The following is a 21,761-nucleotide window of genomic DNA, read 5'->3' as shown; positions in this document are numbered from 1 at the left end:
GCTGGTTCACAGCCCTGTCAGGTCTCTGCCCTGTTGACCCCAAAACCCTGAGGCTCATGTTTGGGCTGGCCCCACGTCCCCTTGTCCTCTGCCCCGTCCTGCCGTCACCGCCGGGTGAGGTTCCCGTTGCCCGTTCTTGCCCCGGGCTCTCCTGCGCTGTTGGGACGAAGCCGCCGCGTGCAGGTTTGCGGGAACAGCCTCCGAAAACACGAGGCCTCTCGTCTCGCGTGCGGGGCACGAGCAGTTTGGTGCAGTTTTGGCTGTGCTGGTGCCCCTCGATCTTTCCCAGGTGCCCGTGTGTGAGGTGGCTGGAGGGACTGCTCCTCTCCCTCCACGTGGAAACTCGCACTCATCCAACACTGCTGTGCTTTTCCGTGCCATGTTATCTGCCACACTGGCAGGGATGGAACTCAGACCTTTGGCTTCTACCACGTAGAAGATCTCATTAAAAGCAGGAAGCCTCTATCGTGTTGGCAGTGCTGGGAACAGACCCCCAAAGGACTGAACGGTCCCACATTGCAGCACCTGCCAGAGCCCACGAGCAGCTCCAGACTCTGCTGTCCCCTCTGGAGCTGTTCCAGAGCTGAGGTGGCCCTGGTTCCCCAAAGCGCTGGCTCCTCCGTGAAGCCAGGTCTCCTTCATGGCCCCCACAGAAGCCAAGTGGGGTTTGGTGGCTTCTCTTTCAAGTGTGGATGTTGGTGGTGGGATGGGCACCTGGGTTTTGGCCTCGCAGGCTGCCCCTTGCCATCTGTGCTCCTGACTGACCCTTTCCAGCCTCTCCTGTCCCCAGACCACAGCCCTGCTGACCCATGCAGCACCAGGGGTCACAGAGACTAAGTGACTTGCCCAAGGCCATGTGGGATGTCTGTGGCAGAGAACAAAGGGACTTCAGTGTGGGTGGGGCCATGGCCTGTCCTCTCCCATGGTTGCTCCCTGGATGGCCATGTCCCCTCGTGCTGGACTGGCCTGTCACTAGTGCTACAGGACCAGAGCAGAGGGACGCCATCCTGGTGGGGCCTGGCAGAGGAGCCCAGCTTGCTCCTCATTGTTTCAGCACTGGTGGGGCTGGTGCCCCACTAAGAGGGTGCCAGGGACTGTATGTGACATCCCTCCCCAATGTGACATCCCCTGCCAAGCCCGTCGTGGCCCCCACCGGGGAACCCCGTCTCGTTGCCCCCCCAGCCAGGCCTCCTGCTCTGGCTGCACACTGCCGGCCTGGCTCACTCAGACCAGACGTGGCGGTGAGGGGCTCGGGGCTCTGCGTGTGCTCGGAGGCACAGGCTGGGAAAGCTGAGCCTTCCTGAGTTGTGCTCCTAAATCACAGCAGCATGAACGGGATTAAATTCCCTCTAAGGGGATTCTCTGCCTGCGGGTGGGTTTAATCCTGGGTGCAGCATTACTGAAATTAAAACTAACTCCCTGCCTGGCCCCAGGGAGCTGCACCCTGGAGGTCCTGGCAAGGACAGGGCTGGCAGTCCCCAGGGAGATGCTGCCTGCCAGAGCAGACGGAGAGGCACAGCAGGGTGATGGGGAATGTGGGGTTTCATGCTCAGTCCCTTGTCCCTTACCTCACACGCAGGAAATGTCCCCTGAGTGAAGGGACAAGCTTCTTGTCTTGTCTTTTCCACTTGGTGCTCCTCTTCTTCCCACCACAGGTGTGTGGGGCACCGTGGCTCCCACTGGCTCTGAGCAGCCTCTGAAAAAATTCATTCAGGAGCCCTGGATGATGCCCTGAACTGCTTGGTCCCATTTGGTGCCCGGCAGGGACAGGGATGTCCCCACAGCTGCACCAGCAGCTCCGTGTGCCCAGCAGTGCCCGTGCACAGGCAGGGCACGCTCAGCCGTTGTCCTCCCCACCGCACAGACAGCAGCTGACGTGAGCAGCGATTCAAGGCGTCTTTCCGAGCAAAAGAGAGACTTTTTCATCCTGCTGAGCGTTGTCTGCCGGCCGGCAGAAGTCTGTCTGCCCCGTTGCATTTGCCATCTCGCAGCTGGGTGTTCAGCAAGCAGCTTGATTTCACAGTGGGCCTCGTCAGCTGGAGGAAGCAAGAACTGGAAGCAGAGCCTTTCCTGCCATCAGAGCGGGTGGACACCCAGGGCCCTCCGTTTGCAGGTTTGCTCCTCTCTGCCCCTGCTTTACCATGCTTCTGTCGAGGTATTTCCTCTGCCCAGGCCACACGTTTTGCTTCACCTCTATCCTGCTCAGGTGCTTTAGCTCAAGCATAGCTCCAAACGAGGCTGCTGGATTTTTTTTTTTTATATCTTAATTTCTTCTTCATCAGTCCTGTTGCATTTCAGAGACCTGTTTGCAAGTCTAAACGGAGCAGTAACTGGGCCCATCGCTGAAGACTGATGAATGGACTGAAATGGAGCAAAATCCAGGTTTTTTAGTCCCTCTTAATCTCCAGGGAAGTCAGTTTGGAATAACTAGAGCTAAAGGAAGGGATCAGTAAAATGACCTAAAGCAGCATCTGAGCCAGAAAGTCTCTTGAGAGGGAGGTAATAGCCTTGCTGGAAGGGGCACGGTGTAATGTTATAGTGCTCGGTAAACACCGCAATAAGAGCCCCGTGTTGCTCAATAACTAACACTTGTTTTCTCCCTGCTGCCCACAAAGACCCAGACTCCTTCCTGAAGTCTGCGCGTCTCCAGCGCCTGCCCTCGTCCTCATCAGAGATGGGCAGCCAGGACGTGTCCCCTCTCCAGGAGACCAGCAAGGACCCTTTCTCTGGAGACTGCAGCTGCCGGCAGGATGGGCTGACTGTCATCATCACCGCCTGCCTGACCTTCGCCACGGGGGTCACGGTGGCTCTGATCATGCAGATCTATTTTGGGGACCCTCAGGTAAGACGAAACAGTGCCTTTGCAGTTGGGTTTTGGCTCTGAAAATAGGAGAAGCTCCCTAACTTTCCTCTTTACCAGCAGCTTAGCTGGGTAAGTGCTGGTGAGCCCTGGCTGGCATCACTGAGATTCTGGGTGACCCCAGATTGTCTCAAAAGCTTTTTCCTGCAGCTGGGGGTTGTGCTGGGAGAGGTGAGCTGGGCTCTCGGCACCTGCCCCGGGGTGTGGGTGGCTGTGCCCGGCAGGCTTGGTGGTGTTGGTCAGGGGGAAACAGGCAGCCTTGCTGCTCTGTCTCCAGCCGTGGTTTGAGGCAGGTGTGAACACTTTCAGAAAGCAATGCTTAGTTCAGCAGTGGCTGTCTTTCATACATCTCCACTTGGAGAGAGTTTTATGGATCTGTATGCCCAGGCTCACCTCTGGAAGGATCCATCCAGGATCAAGCAGGGGAATAGCTGGAAACAGAGCTGAACCTCCTGCTAATCTGTCCCACAGACCAGTGCGAAATTGCAGAGCAAAGGCAGCATGGCCATGTGGTCATACCTTCCTGCAGAACATCTCCTGCCAAGTCAGGAGACCAGTTCCTGGGGGAGCATCCACCACAGCCTGAGAAGGGCCCAGGAGCTGTCATTAGTCCCCATCATCATCTGCACATGCTGCACAGAAGGGCAGAGCTGCCTGCAAGTCCAGATGAAACAGCTTGGCTTTTTAAAAATGTACTGCTTTCTCACTGGTGTGCAGACGCAGCCGTTGGGAGTGGGGTGGCTCAGCCTCGCGTCTGGCTGTGGTGCAGCGCTGGAGGGAGGCCGTGAAACAGCCTTGCTCGTGGCATCGCGAAGGGCTGGTCCTGCCCGCCAGCCTGCTGTGGCCCTCCCGTCTTTGTGCTTCCCAAGGCCACCCTGGCTTATGCTGAGATGCTGCAATTTGTACCATGGGGTTAAAATGAACCTTCTAAAACTTCCTGTGATTGTGCCAGCACTGGCCCCAGGGAAGGACAGAGCAAGCCATGGTGCTGGGGGGGATGATGCATTTGTTGCAGCCGTACTCCCGTTTCCAGTGACCCCATCGCTACAGTGCGGGGACAGCGTGCTGTCACCCATTGCTCTTGAGGATTAGTCCAACGCTGCTCTGGGGCTGTGGAGGACAGGGTGAGATGTGGCCCACCAGCTTAGTGTGTCTACTGGGGAAAGCTGGCCGAGCTGATGGCCATGGCTACATGCAGAGCAGCCACAGCCACCCTGCTGCACGGACGTGCCAAGGGACATGTTACCCCCACCTGCATTTGGAGGCACTTGAAAATGTAGATCAGCCGCAGCTTTGGCACTGGCTTCAGGCTTCAGGTCCCACAGAGCTGGGTGAAGACCTGGGTGGCCCCAACACCTCTCCCCAGGCACAACCACTCTCCTCTTCTGGCAGATCTTCCACCGTGGTGCCGTGGTCACAGACGCTGCCCACTGCACGGCCCTGGGCATAGAGGTGCTCAACAAGCAGGGCTCCTCAGTAGACGCGGCCATCGCCTCAGCCCTCTGTGCGGGAATTGTCAACCCCCACATGTCAGGGATTGGCGGGTAAGTATTGATGGCTCACCTCCATGCAGTTGTCTGCAACTGTCCTCAAGAAGGTGGTTTCCCCACCAGCTGAGATGTGCCCTCATGGTAGCCCAAGTCCCAGTGCATGGTATCGGGTCTCTGACATCAAGCTGTGGACGTGTCCACATCTGCACAGGGATGAGGACCCTTCGTGTGCACCAAGATGACAGTGAGGGATGGAGGCCCCCGGGGAGAGAAAAGCTGCATCGGCCATAGTGGCTGCCAGGAAAGTCCAAGCCTCAGGCTCAAGAAGGTTGAAAAAGTGACCACAGGTTGCTGAGCTCCTCTGCGAGCGTGCCAGGACCTTGCAACACCCTGGCTCAGTCCCAGCGCTTTCAGAGGTTTGGTGCTTCCCTCCATAAGCTCTGCTCATGATGCAGCAGGAGGCTGAGGCTGAGCCCGGCTCCGGGCAGCAGCCAGGGGAGGCACAGTGGCAAGGGGTGGCCTCCACGTGAGCCTGGTGCTCTTGGCTCTGCAGGAGGTCTCAGGAGTGTTGCATAAAACACCATCACCTGATAGCTTCTCCAGGCTGCACCATGGATTACTGTTGTAAGCAAAACCCCTGTTTTGTTGCAAAACTGCTCGGATTAGAAAGAAAATCCCAGATGGTCCCAGGCTGGCAGTGGAACAGAGCCAGTGGCCCTCTGGCCAGGCTGGCAGGGACTGATCCAGCCTCGCTGCAGGCTCAGCGCAGGGGCTGCCTCTGTCCCACACTGGCCCGGGCCCGTTCATCCCGAACTGCTCCCTGGGGAAGGGCAGCAGTGTCCCCATGTGCCACTGGCCACCCCTGGGTCACTGCTGGGGCTGGTGGCCTGCTATGATGGCCCCGTCACATCAGGGCTGGCCCTGGCCCCGGTGGCACCTGAGCTCTTCATTTTGGCTTTATGGCAGCGGCTGTTGCAGGGAAAGCCAGTGCCACGCTGTGACCCCCCTCTCCCTGCAGGGGTGGGGTGATGCTGGTCCACGACATCCGGAAGAACAGGAGCTGGGTGGTTGACTTCCGTGAAGTGGCTCCTCTGGGCATCCCACTGGAGGTGGACCTGCAGGACACCAAGGTGAGGACCAGTGTCCCATGCCAGCCCTTCCAGGGCTGTAGCTGGCTGATGTCTCCAGCTCTCCTCTCCCTGCAGCTCTCAGGCCAAGGGGCAGGTGCCCAGGGAAGAGACAGGAGACCTCTCCCACCATGGGAGGCCCTGAGCCCTACGGACATGAGGAGTCCAGGGAAAATACTTCTTTGGAAGCCCCAAAATGCCTGGATCCTGCAGGGCTTGGGGAGCAGAGAGGCACGTCCCTCCGGTAGTGGGGAGCCGGGAGAACAAGAGTCCCAGGAAGGAGCACAATCCCATGTCGTTCTGCTGAGTTATTTCTCCTGACCAAGCTGGGTTGAGACCAGGATTGAATTTGCCTGTTTCCTCCCAAAACCTTTTATTCCCTAGTTTAGTGTCTTGCTACAGACCTCTTCCCCTCTCCTAAAGACTGTGACTTCCATCTCCTTGACTTGCAATTTGGGATTATGTTCCATGTCCTTTTCCTTTTTGTCCTTTCTGTTTTACAGCCAGGTCTGCTCGTGGGGGTGCCAGGCATGATACAAGGGATGCACCAGGCACACCAGTTACACGGGAGGTAAGACATGAGGCTGGCATGGTCGTGCTGTCATCGTGCTGCACAGGCTGTGCCCTGGGGTCCCCCCAGGGGAGCTGGGAGCACACGACCCTGTGCCATCAGACCACGGTCTCAGCCACCAGTCAAAACCATTAGTTAAGAGGTGCTTGGAGGCTTGTGTTGAAAAATATGTTCGTTTTTTGGTACTTCATTTAACAAAATAAAGAATTCAGCATGGTCAGGTTTTCTGCAAAGCGAAATTTTAGCTAACAAGATGAACAATAAATCTTCTTTTAGAAAGAGGCACAGAACATTTTCATGCATGTCTGTGCATTTTCATTCTCCCTTTAGCTGGACCCTAAGAAGTGTGGCTGTTCTTGACGCTCTGTTGGGGCAGCAAGGGAGGAATCTGAAAGACTTGCTTAGGGCCAGGGCCTGGGTTGAGATTTTGCTCCAGACATGCCCCTTCCCCTGTCCTTGCACTGACATTACTCTCTGGTGCACATCATGGAGCACTGAGATGATCCTGCTAAAAAAAAAATAAAAACCAACCCACTGAAAGCTTGGTGCTCCTCTTGGCCACCTCTGGCCCCACAGTCTGGTCTTTCAGGAGCCTGCTGACTGCAGAGTTGAGCCCTGTGCTTACTTCCCACAACCTTGCCCTGCTCCAGGGCTCGTTTCTCCTTGTCCTTTCTTCTTTGGCAGACTCCCGTGGTCCGAGCTGCTGGGCCTCACAGCTGGTGTTGCCCGGGAGGGGTTTAATGTCACACACGATTTGGGTGAGTACTTGATGGGGAGCCAGGGGTGGCTGCTCAGCACAGAACAGCACACTGGCCACTGTGCTTGGGTGCGAGGCAGCTGGGGAGGTAGATGGTTATTCATGAGAAATTAGGGCTCCTTGGACCTGGAGGTGGATGGTGTTGGGAGCTGAGCAAGGTGTGAGCCATGTGGTCTGCAAGGGGAGAGCGTGGTGGCAGCAAAACTGGAGCCCTTTCCCAGGGCTGGTTGGGGACAGGTCAGAGCAGCCCACACTGGGCAGATGCCCAGGGCCATCCAGGGAAGGGCGCTTGGATTTCCTTGGGTTTCCTTCCCAGCTCTAATGGATGCAGGATCCAGCCTCCCCCTAGTTTTGAAATAGGGCAAGAGGCAACAGCAAGTCTCCAACATCCCCATCAGGTGCACAGTGACTCTAGGTCCCCTGCCCCTTCCTGCACCCTGGGTTTTCTGGATGTCCTTCCCCTTCTTGCCCACAGCCAAAGCTGTAAGCGAACTGAAGGACCTGAACTACTCCGACAAATTTCGGGAGCTTTTCCTGCCAGACGGGCAGCCCTTGCTGCCTGGCATGTTCGTCCGGCGCTTGGACCTCGCAGCCATCCTGGAGCTGGTTGGGGCAGAAGGGGTGTCAGCTTTCTACAGCGGAAACTTGACCCAGGAGATAATCTCTGAGGTGAGCCATGTCTGTCCCTGTCTCTGCCCCAGACTGCACCGCACAGCCTGGGCTGGGGGTGCCACCTGCCATATCACCTGCTTAAGGTGACAACCTGGAGATAAGCCATAGCCAGGTGTCAGCACAATGATGGGGACAAATGCATGGAGCCTCCTTTTTCTTTCCTGTCCATGTCACTGCAGTGGTGTAAGTGATGCACAGGTCACTTCCACAGCCTACAGAAGTGAAACCTCTGTTTCTTCTATAACCAGGACAGACCATTTTTTCAAAGGCAAAAATATCTCAATTTCAAGACCCTCTCTGGGCTGTGTTAGTATTAGTGACAACCCCTTTTTCCCCGTAATGAGACGTGCTTCACTGCTGAGAGGCAGATTTTTGTTGTTGATAGGACTGTAGGATAGAGACTCCAGGAAGATGATTTAAGAATAAAACTGCGAGCCTTGTGAGCAGAGGAGCAGACAGGCTTGGTCCCACTTGGGGTTGCCCCAGTTTAACTCGTGTTGTTAGAGGTGCTCTGGAAAAAATAGCAACAACAAACAAAGTAATTATTCTGGTAAAAAACCTCCCAACCTTTTATACCCGTGTAGCTGCAGTGTTTTTCCCTGCCACCATGGTTCAAGCGATGTACCTTCAACATGTCGTCAGTATTCTGGAATGGGCTCATTCAGCTCAAGCCTTAGATTATTTGTGAGCTCTGTGTTTGGAAACCTTCTCCTGTGGTTCACCTGGACCACAGCAGAGATGGAGAACAAGGAGCAGGAGAAGTCCCAAGCTTACAGTGCATCTCCACAGCTAAACTCTGCTTTATCACCCCATTCCCCTGAACTGAGGGCTGCTGTGGGGAAGCACAAGCTCTCTATGGAGGAGCAAGGCCCAGGGTTGCAAAACCAAAGACTCTGGCAAGCTTTGGGATGAAGTGTGCAGTTCCAGCTTCGGTTGCAGAGCAGAGCAAAGTGCCAGCTTCCCACAGTCTTCATTGTTCCAGCAAAGGGAGGGCATCGATGTGGTGAAATCAAGTAAAGCCCCAAAACATCCTTCCCTTTGTTTTCATCAGGAAGGCACTGGTGCAAAAAAGTTCCCTCTGGGGAATTTGAGATGGTGTCAGCAGTGTGTGGCTGAGCAGGGCTTCTCCCCTTTCTGTGCTGCCAGGCTCCTCCTGCCCCACTCCCCACTCCTTCTCCTGGACTTTCTGCTGGCCAAGCTCCAGGGAGCCAGCTCCTGGCATGGGGACCTGCCCACTCACCTCAGCGGTTGGGTTCAGCCTGGCCTGTTCTCTGGGACTGCTTTGGGAAGGGGGCAGGGATCCCAAGTATGGGCTACACCTTCTTTTGCACCTTTGGGATGGTTTGACGCGCTGCCCCCGACAACATGCCCTGCTTTAGCTTTCCCGCTCCAGTGATTCATCCATTTCTGCCAGAGAAGGAGTTTTCTTGCCAAGTTAACTGTCAAGTTTAAAAATCAGAGCATGCACAGGTTATTTTTCTTGCCCTTTCTTGGATGGAAATCCAGGGGACGCACAGCAGCAACTCACCTCAGCAGAACCTCTCACCAGGTCATGTGGCTTCTCCTGGCTGGAAGGAAAGAGTTGGCCCATGAGCACAGTAGCACCTGTATGTTGACTGAGAGTGTTGCCTGCTTCAGGGGGTTTTAAGGACAGCACAGTGCACTTATGATGGTTCTACCTCATCTCCATCATGACTCAACCACAGAAGACCTGCCATGGAGGGAATTACCCATCTTTTCTGTGTTCATGAAAATTACCAAGCCCAGTAAATTGTACCTCTGGGAGAGCCTGACAGAAAGACCAAGGGTACAGCAGAGCCACTGTCACCTGAAATAATTAAAAATAGGGTGGGAACTGTCTCCTAAAGATTTCTAGTGATGATGACCTGCTACACCCACAGGTTCCTCAATTTACCCTCCAGGAAGAGGGTAGATTGAGATGAGATGTGAGGAAGAAATTCTTTGGTGTGAGGGTGGTGAGACAGTGTCCCAGGTTGGCCAGAGAAGCTGTGGCTGCTCCTCCCTGGAAGTGTTCTTGGCCAGGTTGGATGAGGCTTTGAGCAACCTGGTCTGGTGGAAGGTGTCCCTGCTGATGGCAGGGGGGTTGGAACTGGATGATCTTTAAGGTCCCTTCCAACCCAAACCAGTATGTGATTCTATGGTTTTGGATACATATATATCTCTTATCCTGGCAGTATTCAAATGCTTCATAACCTTTAACATACTTATCCTTGCCACCCAGGCTGCAAGGAAGTGCCATCCCCAATTCTCATGGATAGGCAGAACATCTTCAGAGCACTGCTAGGGTGGGTGAGCTTTTGGAGGTGAGCTGCAGAGCATTCCAGTGGTGGTGAGTGGTGAGCCAGGCCACCAAGGCCATGAAAGCTCAGATTTTCAGGGCATTCTGAGGAACCCTGCACTTGGCTTGGGAATCTCAATGGTATTTGTTTAACAATGTGGTGTGTGTTCACCTGGGCCAGCATGAGGAGTGCAGAAAGCCTTGACCCACCTTTCTCAGTCTGCGCTGCTTTGCTCTCTTACGCAGGTCCACAGCTACGGAGGAGTCTTGGTGGAGGAAGACTTCAGCAATTACAGTGCCACAGTGGAGAATCCCGTCCACACCATCTATCGGGGTAAATGCCTGACCCATGGGCCATGCAACTCCAGTTAAAAATTTGCTTCACCTGGCAAGAGGTGGTGAGAGTATTTAACCAGAGTTGGAGCCAAAGCTGCGCTGATGCATCTGCAGAAAAGTCCTCCACAGAGTTTCCTGCGATTGCCTGCTGACACTGATGCGTCGTAGGCAGTTCAGGAGGTTTTCAGCACTTTGAAATGGGCCTGGTTTAAACTTGATAGTGACCAATGGTATTTTGATGGTGTTAGAGTGTAAAGATGCAACATGATCACATACTGAGGCAATGTCCAGATGGAAGCGGGACCACAGGCTAGCACCGACATCTGAAGACAGTTCCAAAGCTGATCTACAAGGGAGAAAAACTTACTTTATGCAAAACGTTCCTGAAATGTCATTCTTTTCTAGAAATCCCTATATTTACTCTCCTTATAGCTGTAGTGTTGCAGACCCATTTTATCTCTGTTCTTCCACAACTGCAGTGCAGAAGGCAGCCACCCAACCAAAAGGAACTAAATTTCAGATGTAAAAAAAGCATCCCTGTTTGGGCTTCCTTCATCCATCATAAAGAAACAGAAAGATCTAACAGGAATGTTTCGGGAAATCCTTTTCAAATCAAGTTGCTTTCCATTATTTCACCTCAAATCTGGAAAGGTTTCCCTGTCCTCAAGCACACTAGCTTATGGGAAAGTAGTATAGTTGGACAGTATCTGACAAATGCAGTTTCTTTCCTCTCTTCTTCCCTTCACAGGTCATCTGGTTTTCAGTCCCCCACCTCCCCATGCAGGTCCTGCACTGATCACAGCATTGAACATCCTTGAGGGCTTTAACATCACAAGTCAAATACCCAGGGGGAATATCTTGCACTGGATGGCAGAGGTAGGAGGAAGTTCAACATTTGACTGAATTTCTTGTGCTGCTAGAGAATAATTTATTTATTCCTTAGTTGTACAAAAGTGTTTGTAGGTAATTCCCAGAGGAGAATGAGCAAATAGATTGCTAAGGTGTAGATCTGAGCTGTGCTGCTGCCTCGGGAAGGTGCAGATGCTGGAGCCTCCAGCTCAGCTGAGCTCTTTCTTGCTTAGGCAGAGCTTTATCTGAAGAACAAGCTGCAGCTTTTACCCATTTCTTGTATGTGATCATTGCTTCAGAATGACCCCACAGCAGCTGAGGAGAGTCCCATCTATTTCCTCCATCCCTTACGCTCCAGTGGCCCTGGCTGTACTGGGGCACTGCAAGGAGAGTCAGCAATGTGGTGCTGCAAGTAAAAACATACTTGGTGAAGACAGGGAAAACTGACCCAACACTTCATATTTTTTAAAAAATCTTTACATTTTAGCCAACTTTATGATCTCAGTGGTCCAGATCATGGTTTTTTCTAGTATTTAGGGCTGTCAGCCCTACCAAAATATTGCAGCTTCCCAGGAGGTCAGTCAAGTGTTTCTTTTCCTGCTCTGTAAGTAGAGTTATGTTCTTAGATGCTTAACAGATCCACAGCTGGGTTTTGTGAGTTGGGAATTTTAAGCAAGGATGTAACTACATGTAGACTGGACAGTGGGTGCTTGGAATTCATTGCCTCTGATCAAAAATGCAACAACTGGAGGTGTTACACACTGCTAGGCCTGTGCAGAAGCAGAGAAGGTTGACTCACCTAAGTTATTTTTGAGCTCTCTTCAGGAACCTTTAGATGAATCTGTTTGCATTTGCACCAGGCCAAGAGTTTCACCCACTGGTTATCATGTCACAGCTGAGGGGGCCTCCAGATGAAGGGCAGTCACTTCAGAACATGTGTAACCCTGATTACTTGGGATCACATGGCTGAGATACAGTGCTAGGTCAGTACCAGATAGTCCAGCCCTGGGACAGCCATGACCAAGATGTCCTTAACCTGTGCCTGTGGGGTGGACATGGTCTGCTTGTTTCAGTGGAGCTCTTCCCAGGCTACCAAGCCTCTTGTACATCCTCTGTATGGTTTGGTGGTCAGGAAACTGTTTCATGGAAACAGCACCTTCTCCAGAAGTTAATCATGTTCTACACTGTACATCAGAAGATAAGTGATGACAGTTCAGGAGAAGCTGTAGATGTGTGACACACTGTCTTGGTTTGGGCAGTTGTTCTGTCACTCAGTGACACCTCCCCATCCCTGGGCAGGGGAACTGGGAAAAGGAAAGGAGACCCATGGGTTGAAATGAAAACAGATTTAATGAAATAATAATAATAACTAATATTAATACTAATATAAAATACACAAAGTTATACTCAGCCAACGAAAACACAATGGTCACAAGTGGGAGAGCAAGCCAGAAAGATGGGTGAGACCCTCCATGGATGGCAGCCGTTGAGGAAGAGGAACGTCCCCAGCAAACTTCCCAGTTCCTAGTGAGCGTGATGTTTCTGGGATGGAAACTGCTGGTGGCCAGCTTGGGCCAGCTGCCCGGGCTGTCGCTCCTCCTCGCCGCAGCACCTGGCTGACTGGGAACTGCTGGAGACCTGGACCACCGTAGAAACCCACACACCATGGCTGGCCACGGACTAAAACAAAGAGTCTTATCAACTTTGTTCTCACCCAGTGGGGTGCTGCAATCTTCTTAAAATGCAGCTTTTCTGAACAAGAATTAATTCTATGATTCTATCCCAGTGAAACCAGGACACATAAAACAGAAGTTGCATCTAGCTGTCTACCTGCAGGTAAAAGAGGTGCTGTCTTGAATCTGGAGTGAAAACGCCATGACCTGCAAGCTGGAGGTCTGGTGTGTTTCTGCTGGGCACAAGCTGGCTCAATTGAAGAGCACATTTCTCTTTGTCCTCTGGCTGCGCACTGTAAAACCAGGGCTGGATAAACTGTGTCTTTTGAAATTGCATCTTCTTTTCCTATTTTTGATGGATTGGCTTAGGTAGGATTCTGCATGTATGAAAAACCAAATCCTTTCCTGTTTTAAAACCATCATTCTCTTAAGTGTGCTGGGACTAACGCTTTCTGCTCAAACACTTTGGGTGACTTACAGCTAGGAACACGGGTAGCAGCTGGTGAGCAGAATAGCTCATTTCTGCTCGGCGGTGGAGCTGCTGTCCAGAGGCAACGACGAGCTCAGGACCCACCATCCCACTGGGATTCATTGTGATCTCTGATGTTGTGGAGACCACTCAGGAATGGAAATAGAAAGTAACTGGCATCCTGGTGGCCCTGTCTGCCAGCTGGCAATGCAGCTGAACCACTGAGCTGGGTTGAGCCAGCGGATCAGCTCCTGCCAGGCGTGTTCCACCTTGTACAAACACTGCTGGATACACTCGGCTCCCCCAGCACAGTTTGCCATGCCAAACTGCTGCCCTTTGGTCCCCATAGCCTCGAGTGACAGCTCTTTGCACTGAGGTATTCCCAGGACCAGGCTTTTAGACATTTTTCTTCATAGGCTTTAGCCAACATGCCAGGAGACCAAATAACTCTTCCTGTTTGGAGTATCAAAAGTTGTATTTCCAGGGCCACCTAAATGTGTTTCTTACTTTCTTTGTTCAATTTAGACATTAAAAATAGCCCTGAGTCTAGCTAGCAACCTGGGAGACCCATCTGAGGATGAGTCCGTCACTCACGCTGCAGAAGGCATGGTGAGGTAGGTCTGAGGCTGACAGGCATGGTGACAGTTGCAAGATGTGTGGTTTGGATATCATTCCTGGATTTGCTCTTTTTGGTGCACAGGGAAACCTGAGGTTTTTCTACTTCTCTTTTACTGAGGAAAGATCAGCCCTTGAGCTCAGCCCTCTAGGGCTCACTCTTCCGCAAGGATCACAGCTGATACTAGGGGGCTCTGGGGACGGGTTGTGGCATGTCCTCACACAGAGGTTTTCTGAAACCAGCTTGATCTTGAGGGTTCTGACCATTTTCTCACCCCTCTAATTACTCCTTCTCAGCTGGTCAGACAAATGGCCATCCACGTGGTCATGACCACACGTGCAAGTTCCTGGCTCTCCCTTCCCCATGTGGGGCTCGGTGCCTTTGCAGTGCACCCAGGAACCGCAGGAGCTCCCTGTCCTCAGTGCCAGCCCCCTCAGGGAGACACCGCCAGTAGTCATGTAGATGTGCTCCCAACAGGAGACCAAGAGATGTTCAGCTTCCTGGGCTCATGGCTTTCTTTCCTCTTTCTCCCCCTCATCGCTGAAGTAAATCAAAAGCTAATTCCCTGCGCCAGCTGATTAACGACTCCCAGTCTTTCTCGTCTGATCTCCATATGCCTCACTTCTCCATGGAGAGTGGACCTGCTGCTAGCCAGGTCCTTGTCATGGGACCCGATGACTTCATTGTTGCAGTTGTAAGGTAAAGGATTTACTTCTTCCCTCTATAATGTACTCAGAGGGTGGGAGCAGGGAGAAGAAAGCAGGTTCAATAGAACAGGATGGGACCAGACCTGGAGCTGCTGGGCTGCTCTGTCCTGGTTAGTCCTACAACAGGAGGGTGGGGGAGACAGAGTGGAGATGTGTGAGCTGGTGCTGCTCTGCCCTGTCCAATCCTACACTCCTCTCACAGTGAAAAATGTCTGGATTGGCCTGAATCTGCTCCCTGAAGAAGAGGTGATGGTCAAATTTGAGGACTGATGGGGGCATGGGGACAAATCCGTCACCCTGAGGAGAATCCTTAAACACAGGGAGGGACTGAGCCTACATGGGTCCTGCCCCTAAATAAATGGAGACTTTCACTCCTCACATCTAACCAGCCCTAGAGAACTACTGAAGCGTCTCTATCAAACCAAGATGGGACAGAAAATTGGAGCCCTGAAAGCCTCAAGGTGTACAGTAAGTCTGTGGGAGGATTTTTAGGAGATTTCTTAATCTTTCTTTTCAGTTCTTTGAATCGTCCCTTTGGCAGTGGAATTATAACACCCTCTGGAGTCCTCCTGAATAGCCAGATGTTGGATTTCTCCTGGCAAAATAAAACAACGAACCACTCAATTCCCAGGCCGGTAATGAATGACATGACAAATTCTTTATCTGAGCTGTCTGTACCCTCTTTTTCATCTCCATATCAGGAGGGCTATTTTAATGCCTTATTAGTAACTGAGAGACAACAGCCTGTAGAAAGCTCCTATCTTTTGATTATATGAGCCACTGAAACAGTAAACAGAAGGCTTCATGTGTATCAGTTATCATCATAATGCAGTTTTATCAAATGACGCTGCACATCCCACTACCTGTTTTCCCTGCAGTCCAGATGTACTTTAAAGCAACTGTCCTTTTCTGTGGACTTGAATTAAGGGCTCTTTATGAAATTCTGCTCTGCAGGTTTAAAAGTAACAGACAGTGGAAGACAAATCTTCAGGTCTTGGAAAGAAACAATTACAGACCAGTACTGGTGGCTTCCAGTGCTGCCTTGTTGTTTCTTCTTGCCATGTATTGTAAAACCCTCCCACTGTGCTGGGTTGGTACTTTAGAAGGGTGAATGGCTCCGTATACCTTCTCTAAAAGAGAGCCACGGCATGAAATGGGATGGATCCTGTTAACTTCAGAGAGCATTATCATAGCAGTGAGGATGTCAGACTTGTAAAACTACACAAGTGCAGTTGCTGGCTGAACATAAAGAGTAAGAAGTTAACCCGCACAACTTGAGCACCAGCAAAGCTTTAGTCAGCTTGTTGAAATTCTTTGGTGTTGTCTTTTCTTCAACTGCAGCAAAATCTCCTTCAGCCTGGGAAACGGCCCCTGTCTTTCCTGTTGCCCACCATCGTGAGACCGTCCGAGGGGATGTGCGGGACGTACCTGTCCCTGGGAGCTAACAACGGGGACAAAGCCCTGAGCAGCATCGTTCAGGTCAGTGCTGTGTCTAGGCACCTGCCCTCTCAGAGAAGCTGTTGAGCTCAACGCTGAGCAGGGTCCCCTGCTGCAGTACAGGCTTTCCATTCCTAGCGTCCCAGGCTGTGTTGAAACTGGTGGCCACAGGATTACCAGTTCAGTCTTTGATGTCACCAGTTCCACACATTTGGTTTTTCAAATCTCTAAGAGCTACCAGTTTACTTTTCTGGCACCTTTCCTGGTGACACCGCTCATAATTGCAGAGGAAAAGCATCTGTAATGGTTTTGTGTCATTCTAATACCTATTCAAAGCTCATCTTAAGGATCATTAGGGGAAAAAAGGAACATTTTGTATTCAGAGAATTGCAGGAGACTGGCAGCCCTTTATGCCTTTTCCCTATGAAAAGCTCCTTTTAGTGCATTCCCGACTGAATTTCTCCCTGCTCAGCACTTACTATAAATTGGGCAGCTCCTCCTAATCTATGATTTGTAATGAGGTACAGTACTTGCGTATAGCATGATTGCACGCACAACAGCAACGGGTTGCCAAAAATAAAGACACAACTGAAGTTGGCTCCCATTTTCCTTACCTTTTGGAAGGCATTATCAGAGCAAAACTAAGGCCAGCCATTGCTTCCTACTGCTCTATTTGCAGAAGTCACGTGCTGAGCTTTTGGCTGTAACAAACATGTATTTAGAGATTACATCACGTTCCAGATGCACAACTCTCCTAATTTAACAGGAACTAAGTGACAGAAAGCCCATGCAATCCTGAAAAGGTGCTGCTTTTCCACCAGCAATATACAGGCCCTATTTCGAGGGTCTCTGTATGTGTGAAGCCCTGCATTAGTTCATACAGTTTGGTAAACAGTTCAAAATCTTTGCCTGCTGCATCTGCAGATGTTGGAGCCACCAATTAGAGAGATGCTCGAAAAGTTGGCTTCTATTCTCATTACTGTTTTTTATTATTGAGACTCTTTTATTCTCTTGCAGGTTTTGGTAAATGTTTTAACATTTAACAAGAATCTGAGTGAAAGTTTGTCACTTGGTCGACTTCACCCACAGCTTCAGTCCAATACCTTGCAGGTTGACAGTGAGTATGGACACTGGGTGTGGTGCAGCCCAAAAATCTAGCGTGTTTAGAAAAAGAGCAGGATTTTCTTGGTGCACTGCTGTGGAAGAGTGACAGCCCAGTGCGCAGCTCACCATGTTCTGGGGTTCCCAGTGGGTGCAGAGAGTTTTGGGGAAGACAAAAAGTGGCGACCTAGCTTCTTCAAAGCTTGGAGCCCTGGCTGAGCCATGCCCCCTCCCTCTTGTCTTGGGAATGCTCCCTGACCTCTCCAACACCACCTGTCCCAACTCTTGCAGGTGCTTCTCCCCAGCCTTCCCTCTGTCCCAGCTTGCCTCCTGGTAGCAGCCTTGTCCCATCCTTAAAACCTTTTGGCAATCAGTTATTACACCATTGATGATATCCAAATAAACAAGATTGCAACCACAGCTTCACCCAGACAGGTTCTGAAAGCTGGCAGATCTTCCTATACTTTCTTACCACTGCCATAAATGATATTCTTTCACTTTCCAATCTATGTCCCTTAACTCCACCAGCTGAGGAGAAGACAAGGCTTATGGCAAGGCTTGTAGCCTGACAGTGCTGGAAATGCTGACACTCTGGAGACTGTACTGCCAGCTCCGGTCCTTGTTATTGCAAGTCTTGGTCTAATTGGTATTTTTCTTGAAGCCCCATACCTTACCAGAGTGAACCACCAGTGAAATCTGGTTCTCATTTCACACAAAATAGCCGAAGTTTCTAGGCCTTCCCCTTTCAGAGGAAAATCTAAAAATATCTGTTGTTTGACAGGCAGACTTGTAAACTCGAATGTAATTAAAACAAATCCACAATTTCAAAAGGTCCTGAATGTGTGGACATTTGGCATCAACAAGGTCTATGCAATGTATCTGCAAGGTCTATAGCTTAAATAACTATCGGGTTTTTGTGTGCCTGCTCAGTCTGTCCAGCTGTATCCCCAGCCTCGTATCCTCAGGCACTTCTATTCATACAGAAATTACAGAACACCAAATAAATAAAATAAAAGCAGTAGAGCAAGCAACCTAAGGTAGTTGACTAGGAAATTAAGAAATACGTGAAGGGGAAGTTGGAAGCCTTATCACAAGGTTTGTAATTTGGCAACTTGTTTTGCTGTCATTAGTTTTGAGCTGCCTTGCATCTTGTTTTGAGTAATAACTGTTAATACTGTTATTTGTAACTAAGCTCTTAAGAGCAGGGACTGCCTGGTGTTCTGGAACCACAATAACTACAATAGGTGCCAACAAGGTATTTTCCCCTTTTTCCAAAGAGAAGGATCTTCCACATCTTGAAATGGTCTTCTGGATCCTCTCATTTCCTCCACCACACAGAGCCCCGCTCAGCTCTGAACAGCCTTTGCTGCTGAGGGCTGAAAGACCACAGCTCAGAGTGGTGAGCACAGGTCCTCCTTGGCCACTTGGCTGGCCCTAGCTGGGACACCTTCTGAAGGGGCTGCAGGCAGTTTCCTTCACACTGGAGATCCCAACAGGGTCAGGACAGAGCTTTGTATCAAAAGCAACAGTGGTTTCAGTTACAAACTGCTCTTTTAAAATCCCTACAGGTGAGTTTCCTGAAGAAGATATTGAATTCCTGGTAGCCAGTGGCCATCAAGTGGATAAAGTCAAAGTGGTCTCCTTAGTTCATGGGGCCAGGAGAACCAACAGTTTCATCATTGGCCTGAAGGACCCCAGGAGCATGGATGCTGATGGAGCCACAATATTGTAGCACCTCCGAGATGCTCTGTTTGCTGAACAAGGCTTTAGACAAATCCACCCGAGTGACGTGCATGTTCCGAAATGGCCCCTTCTCCATCCCCAGGACGGGAGCCTGACATACCTGCTGCTGAGTGACTCTCTGCATTCCCCACCCAGGATGACACCAGAGGGGTTAGCAGCACCAATACACAGCTCTCTAATTTTTTTCTCTTATTTTTAAATTATTTGAATTGCAAGCAGCCCAGTCCTCGTTACAGGAACACAGGGAACACTTCTCTTTTGACAGAGTCTTGCTAATAATTTCAGTCTTTTTGAAAGCCCAGTTCTAGTCGGCATCTTAATTTTAGCGAGCAGGAACGTTAGCAAAGGGAGAAAACGTTGATGATGACGCTGTCCTCTTCATCTCCATGGCTTTCCAAATTAATTCTTTGTGTCTTGTCTACACCAGTAATTAATACAGCCTAATGTAGTGTTTGTAGGTGCTTGCAGCTGGAATACCAGGGAGTCCTTTCATACTCTGTATGGGCCGTCTGGTTATTACCCGCCTGCAGCCTCCTCTGTTAGTTCCCTTTTTCACATCGCTACATACCTTGAATTTCGGGAGTAAATATTTTGAATCAAATCACTGTGCAGACTCACTGGCAGTCAGATTTGGTAACCAGAGCAATGGTTTTCAACTTCTAACAACTTGTGGACCCCCCAATAGTTTTCTTACAGAGGTTCAGCCTCCTCCAGGGTAAATTTAAGCTTAGCGGTAATGGGCTTAATTTTCTTAGATACTTTTTGGACATATCTTAGCAGTACTCCACAGGCTTGTAAAAATCCACAGACCACGGACTGAAAACCACATGGAGAGCATTTAGGTAGGTTCAGGGCTTTCCTTACACCACCTTATCTGTCTGCTCTGAAAGCCTGAATCATGTAATCCCTACAGAGAGGTTTGGGATTTTCTGCTTACTAAATTCACGCCTGTACTTCAGCTCTGTGTTTTGATACTGGTGAGTCTATTAGAAAAAGCTGAAGAGTGAGAGAAAAGGTACAAAACCAACCAAATGCTACTGAGATAATTTTCTGTCCACAGCATGTAGTGCAAAATTTAAGAATACTTCTGCATTTCTTGGCTGAAATAGAGTGAAGAAATAATACCACGTCTGACAGCTGCACCACTTCACTCAACCCACATTTGAACATTTCCTTCTCTTTTTACTAGCAAGTTAGGCAGACACCTGGCACTAAAAAATATTGGAATTTGATCATTTTCTGCAATCTAAAATTTGATTATTTCCTTCATGGTGCACATGCATCTATGGCCACTGTACATATTATATATGTATGTCTGTTTATGGTTGTCTTGGTCTTTCACCCCCAACCTTCCTCCTGAGGGACCCAGTAACACCCACGTGTTGTAACTCACCTTCTAACACGCTGCCATTCCACACAGAGAGCGTGCGGGGCGTTTTGGGGCAGTCAGGGTGCTATGGCAGATAATCAGACTAATCGTTCCTGCCAGCTGAGGATCTCAAAGCATCTTACGTGAAGCCTTGCACGTTGCACTGAGGAAGGATGGAGATGCTTTTATGCTCCACTGAAGCGCAGCCACCCGTGAGAAGAGCACAGCAGCTATCAAGCAGACGGGAACATGGACAGTATTTTCTGTTACAAATGCATCAGTGGCCTCAGCTGAGAGACGGGGAGTACAGCTGTTGTCTTTGGAAGGTTGTCTTCTGTGCCACCACACTGCCCATGGGGCAAGAAGAGACTTTCTTCACTGTAGGGACATCAAATCTATTTATTTATTTTTCTGTCATCAGCACTAGAGTTGGTCACTGCCCAAAGCTGGAGTGTTCATCAAACTTCATGTATCCTGGAGCCGACCTGTTTGGGTTTCACGGGAAGGGAAGGATGCAGTTTTGCACGTTGATTCTCACTGGTGGAAATTGGGGGTTTTCTGGTAGGGTACAGCAGTGATCTGTCCCTTGGGCACAGAGGTTTGCTGAGCACAGCTGCAAAATCAGTGGTCAAGTCATTGTCGCTTCAGTACTTTGCATGGAATATCCCAAAACACTTGGAAAGATAAAATTCTTCCTTATTAACTGAATTCACGAACTCACTTCTGCTGCTGGAAATTGCGTGTTCATTTGGGAGTTAAAGACTCTGGTCTTGATTCCAAAGGGCACTTACCTGCCCCAGGGTACAACTTCACAGCATTTATTTAGAATCTTCAGATAAAGCATGTTCTGCTGGGTCATGGCCTGTGTGGCAAAAAAGAGAAAATTTAAAATAATTGGAAGATGGGACTTAGGCCCCTAGGTCATGGCTAAGAGAAGTAAAGATATTTTGAATTACTTCCCATTTTCTCTGTTTAAAAATTGCATCGGTATAGCACAGATGTATTTGATACGGAAACCTTTAATCTGCTAATTGGCCCAGCGTCTCTAATACTTTGAGTCCATCTGTTGTGATGAGATCTGATTAATTAAATGTGAGGTACCAAGAAATGTCCGATGCTTCCTTCTGTACAGGTGAGAGAGACATTGTGAAATAAAGGGCGGTGTTCTAGAGATGTGTGTGTGCAGAGTAATGGTGTTGATTTCAGCTCACGCAGATGCCTCACAGCTCTGAAGCAGAATTTGTCCTGAAACTTTTACATGGAAGTGTCAGTGAGGAGCTCAGAACATGAAATACAAAATATAAAGCGGCTGAGAAAATCAATAAAGAACATTTTGAAAGGAACAAAGTAAAACCAAACAAAATAAAGAAAAAAAAAAGATGCCGTCGCCAAATGTGACTGTTATGAGCTGGAATGCCACCAGCTTGTCTCTGCCCACGTTTGCCTTGCTCCCCGTCAGTGTGTCCTGGTTTTTATGTTGGGATAAGCTGGAGACAGGCTCTGCTGCTGAGTGTCCGCTCAGTTCATCGGTGTTTCTCACAAAGGCTCGATGTGGTCCCTGATCACAGCAGTGCTTCACTCGCTTTAGAGACCACTGGTCACCTGTGTGCACCAGGCTCTGATCGCTGCGGATAAAAGCCTGAAGGAGGGATGAGGCAGAATCACAGACTGGTGGGGTTGGAAGG

The 21,761-nt window shown here is 50.1% G+C and overlaps 1 protein-coding gene across 1 annotated transcript; it reads left to right on the top strand.

Moving 5' to 3' along the window:
• Positions 1-2,615: 2,615 nt before the first annotated feature.
• Positions 2,616-18,696, top strand: GGT7 (gamma-glutamyltransferase 7; the record flags this gene model as incomplete). The annotated part of the gene is made up of 14 exons (XM_029083694.1): positions 2,616-2,842; positions 4,253-4,404; positions 5,369-5,480; positions 5,981-6,048; positions 6,733-6,806; positions 7,281-7,474; positions 10,023-10,110; positions 10,861-10,988; positions 13,629-13,717; positions 14,266-14,418; positions 14,944-15,061; positions 15,768-15,905; positions 16,881-16,980; positions 18,533-18,696. Coding segments are annotated over 14 exons (1,805 nt in total), but the record flags the coding sequence as incomplete, so codon positions are not given.
• Between the last annotated feature and the right edge of the window lie 3,065 nt (positions 18,697-21,761).

The sequence above is a fragment of the Antrostomus carolinensis genome, unplaced genomic scaffold (genome assembly GCF_000700745.2).
Source record: "Antrostomus carolinensis isolate BGI_N321 unplaced genomic scaffold, ASM70074v2 scaffold31592, whole genome shotgun sequence".
Lineage (NCBI taxonomy): Eukaryota > Metazoa > Chordata > Aves > Caprimulgiformes > Caprimulgidae > Antrostomus > Antrostomus carolinensis.
This window is presented reverse-complemented; position numbering and strand designations above follow the sequence as displayed.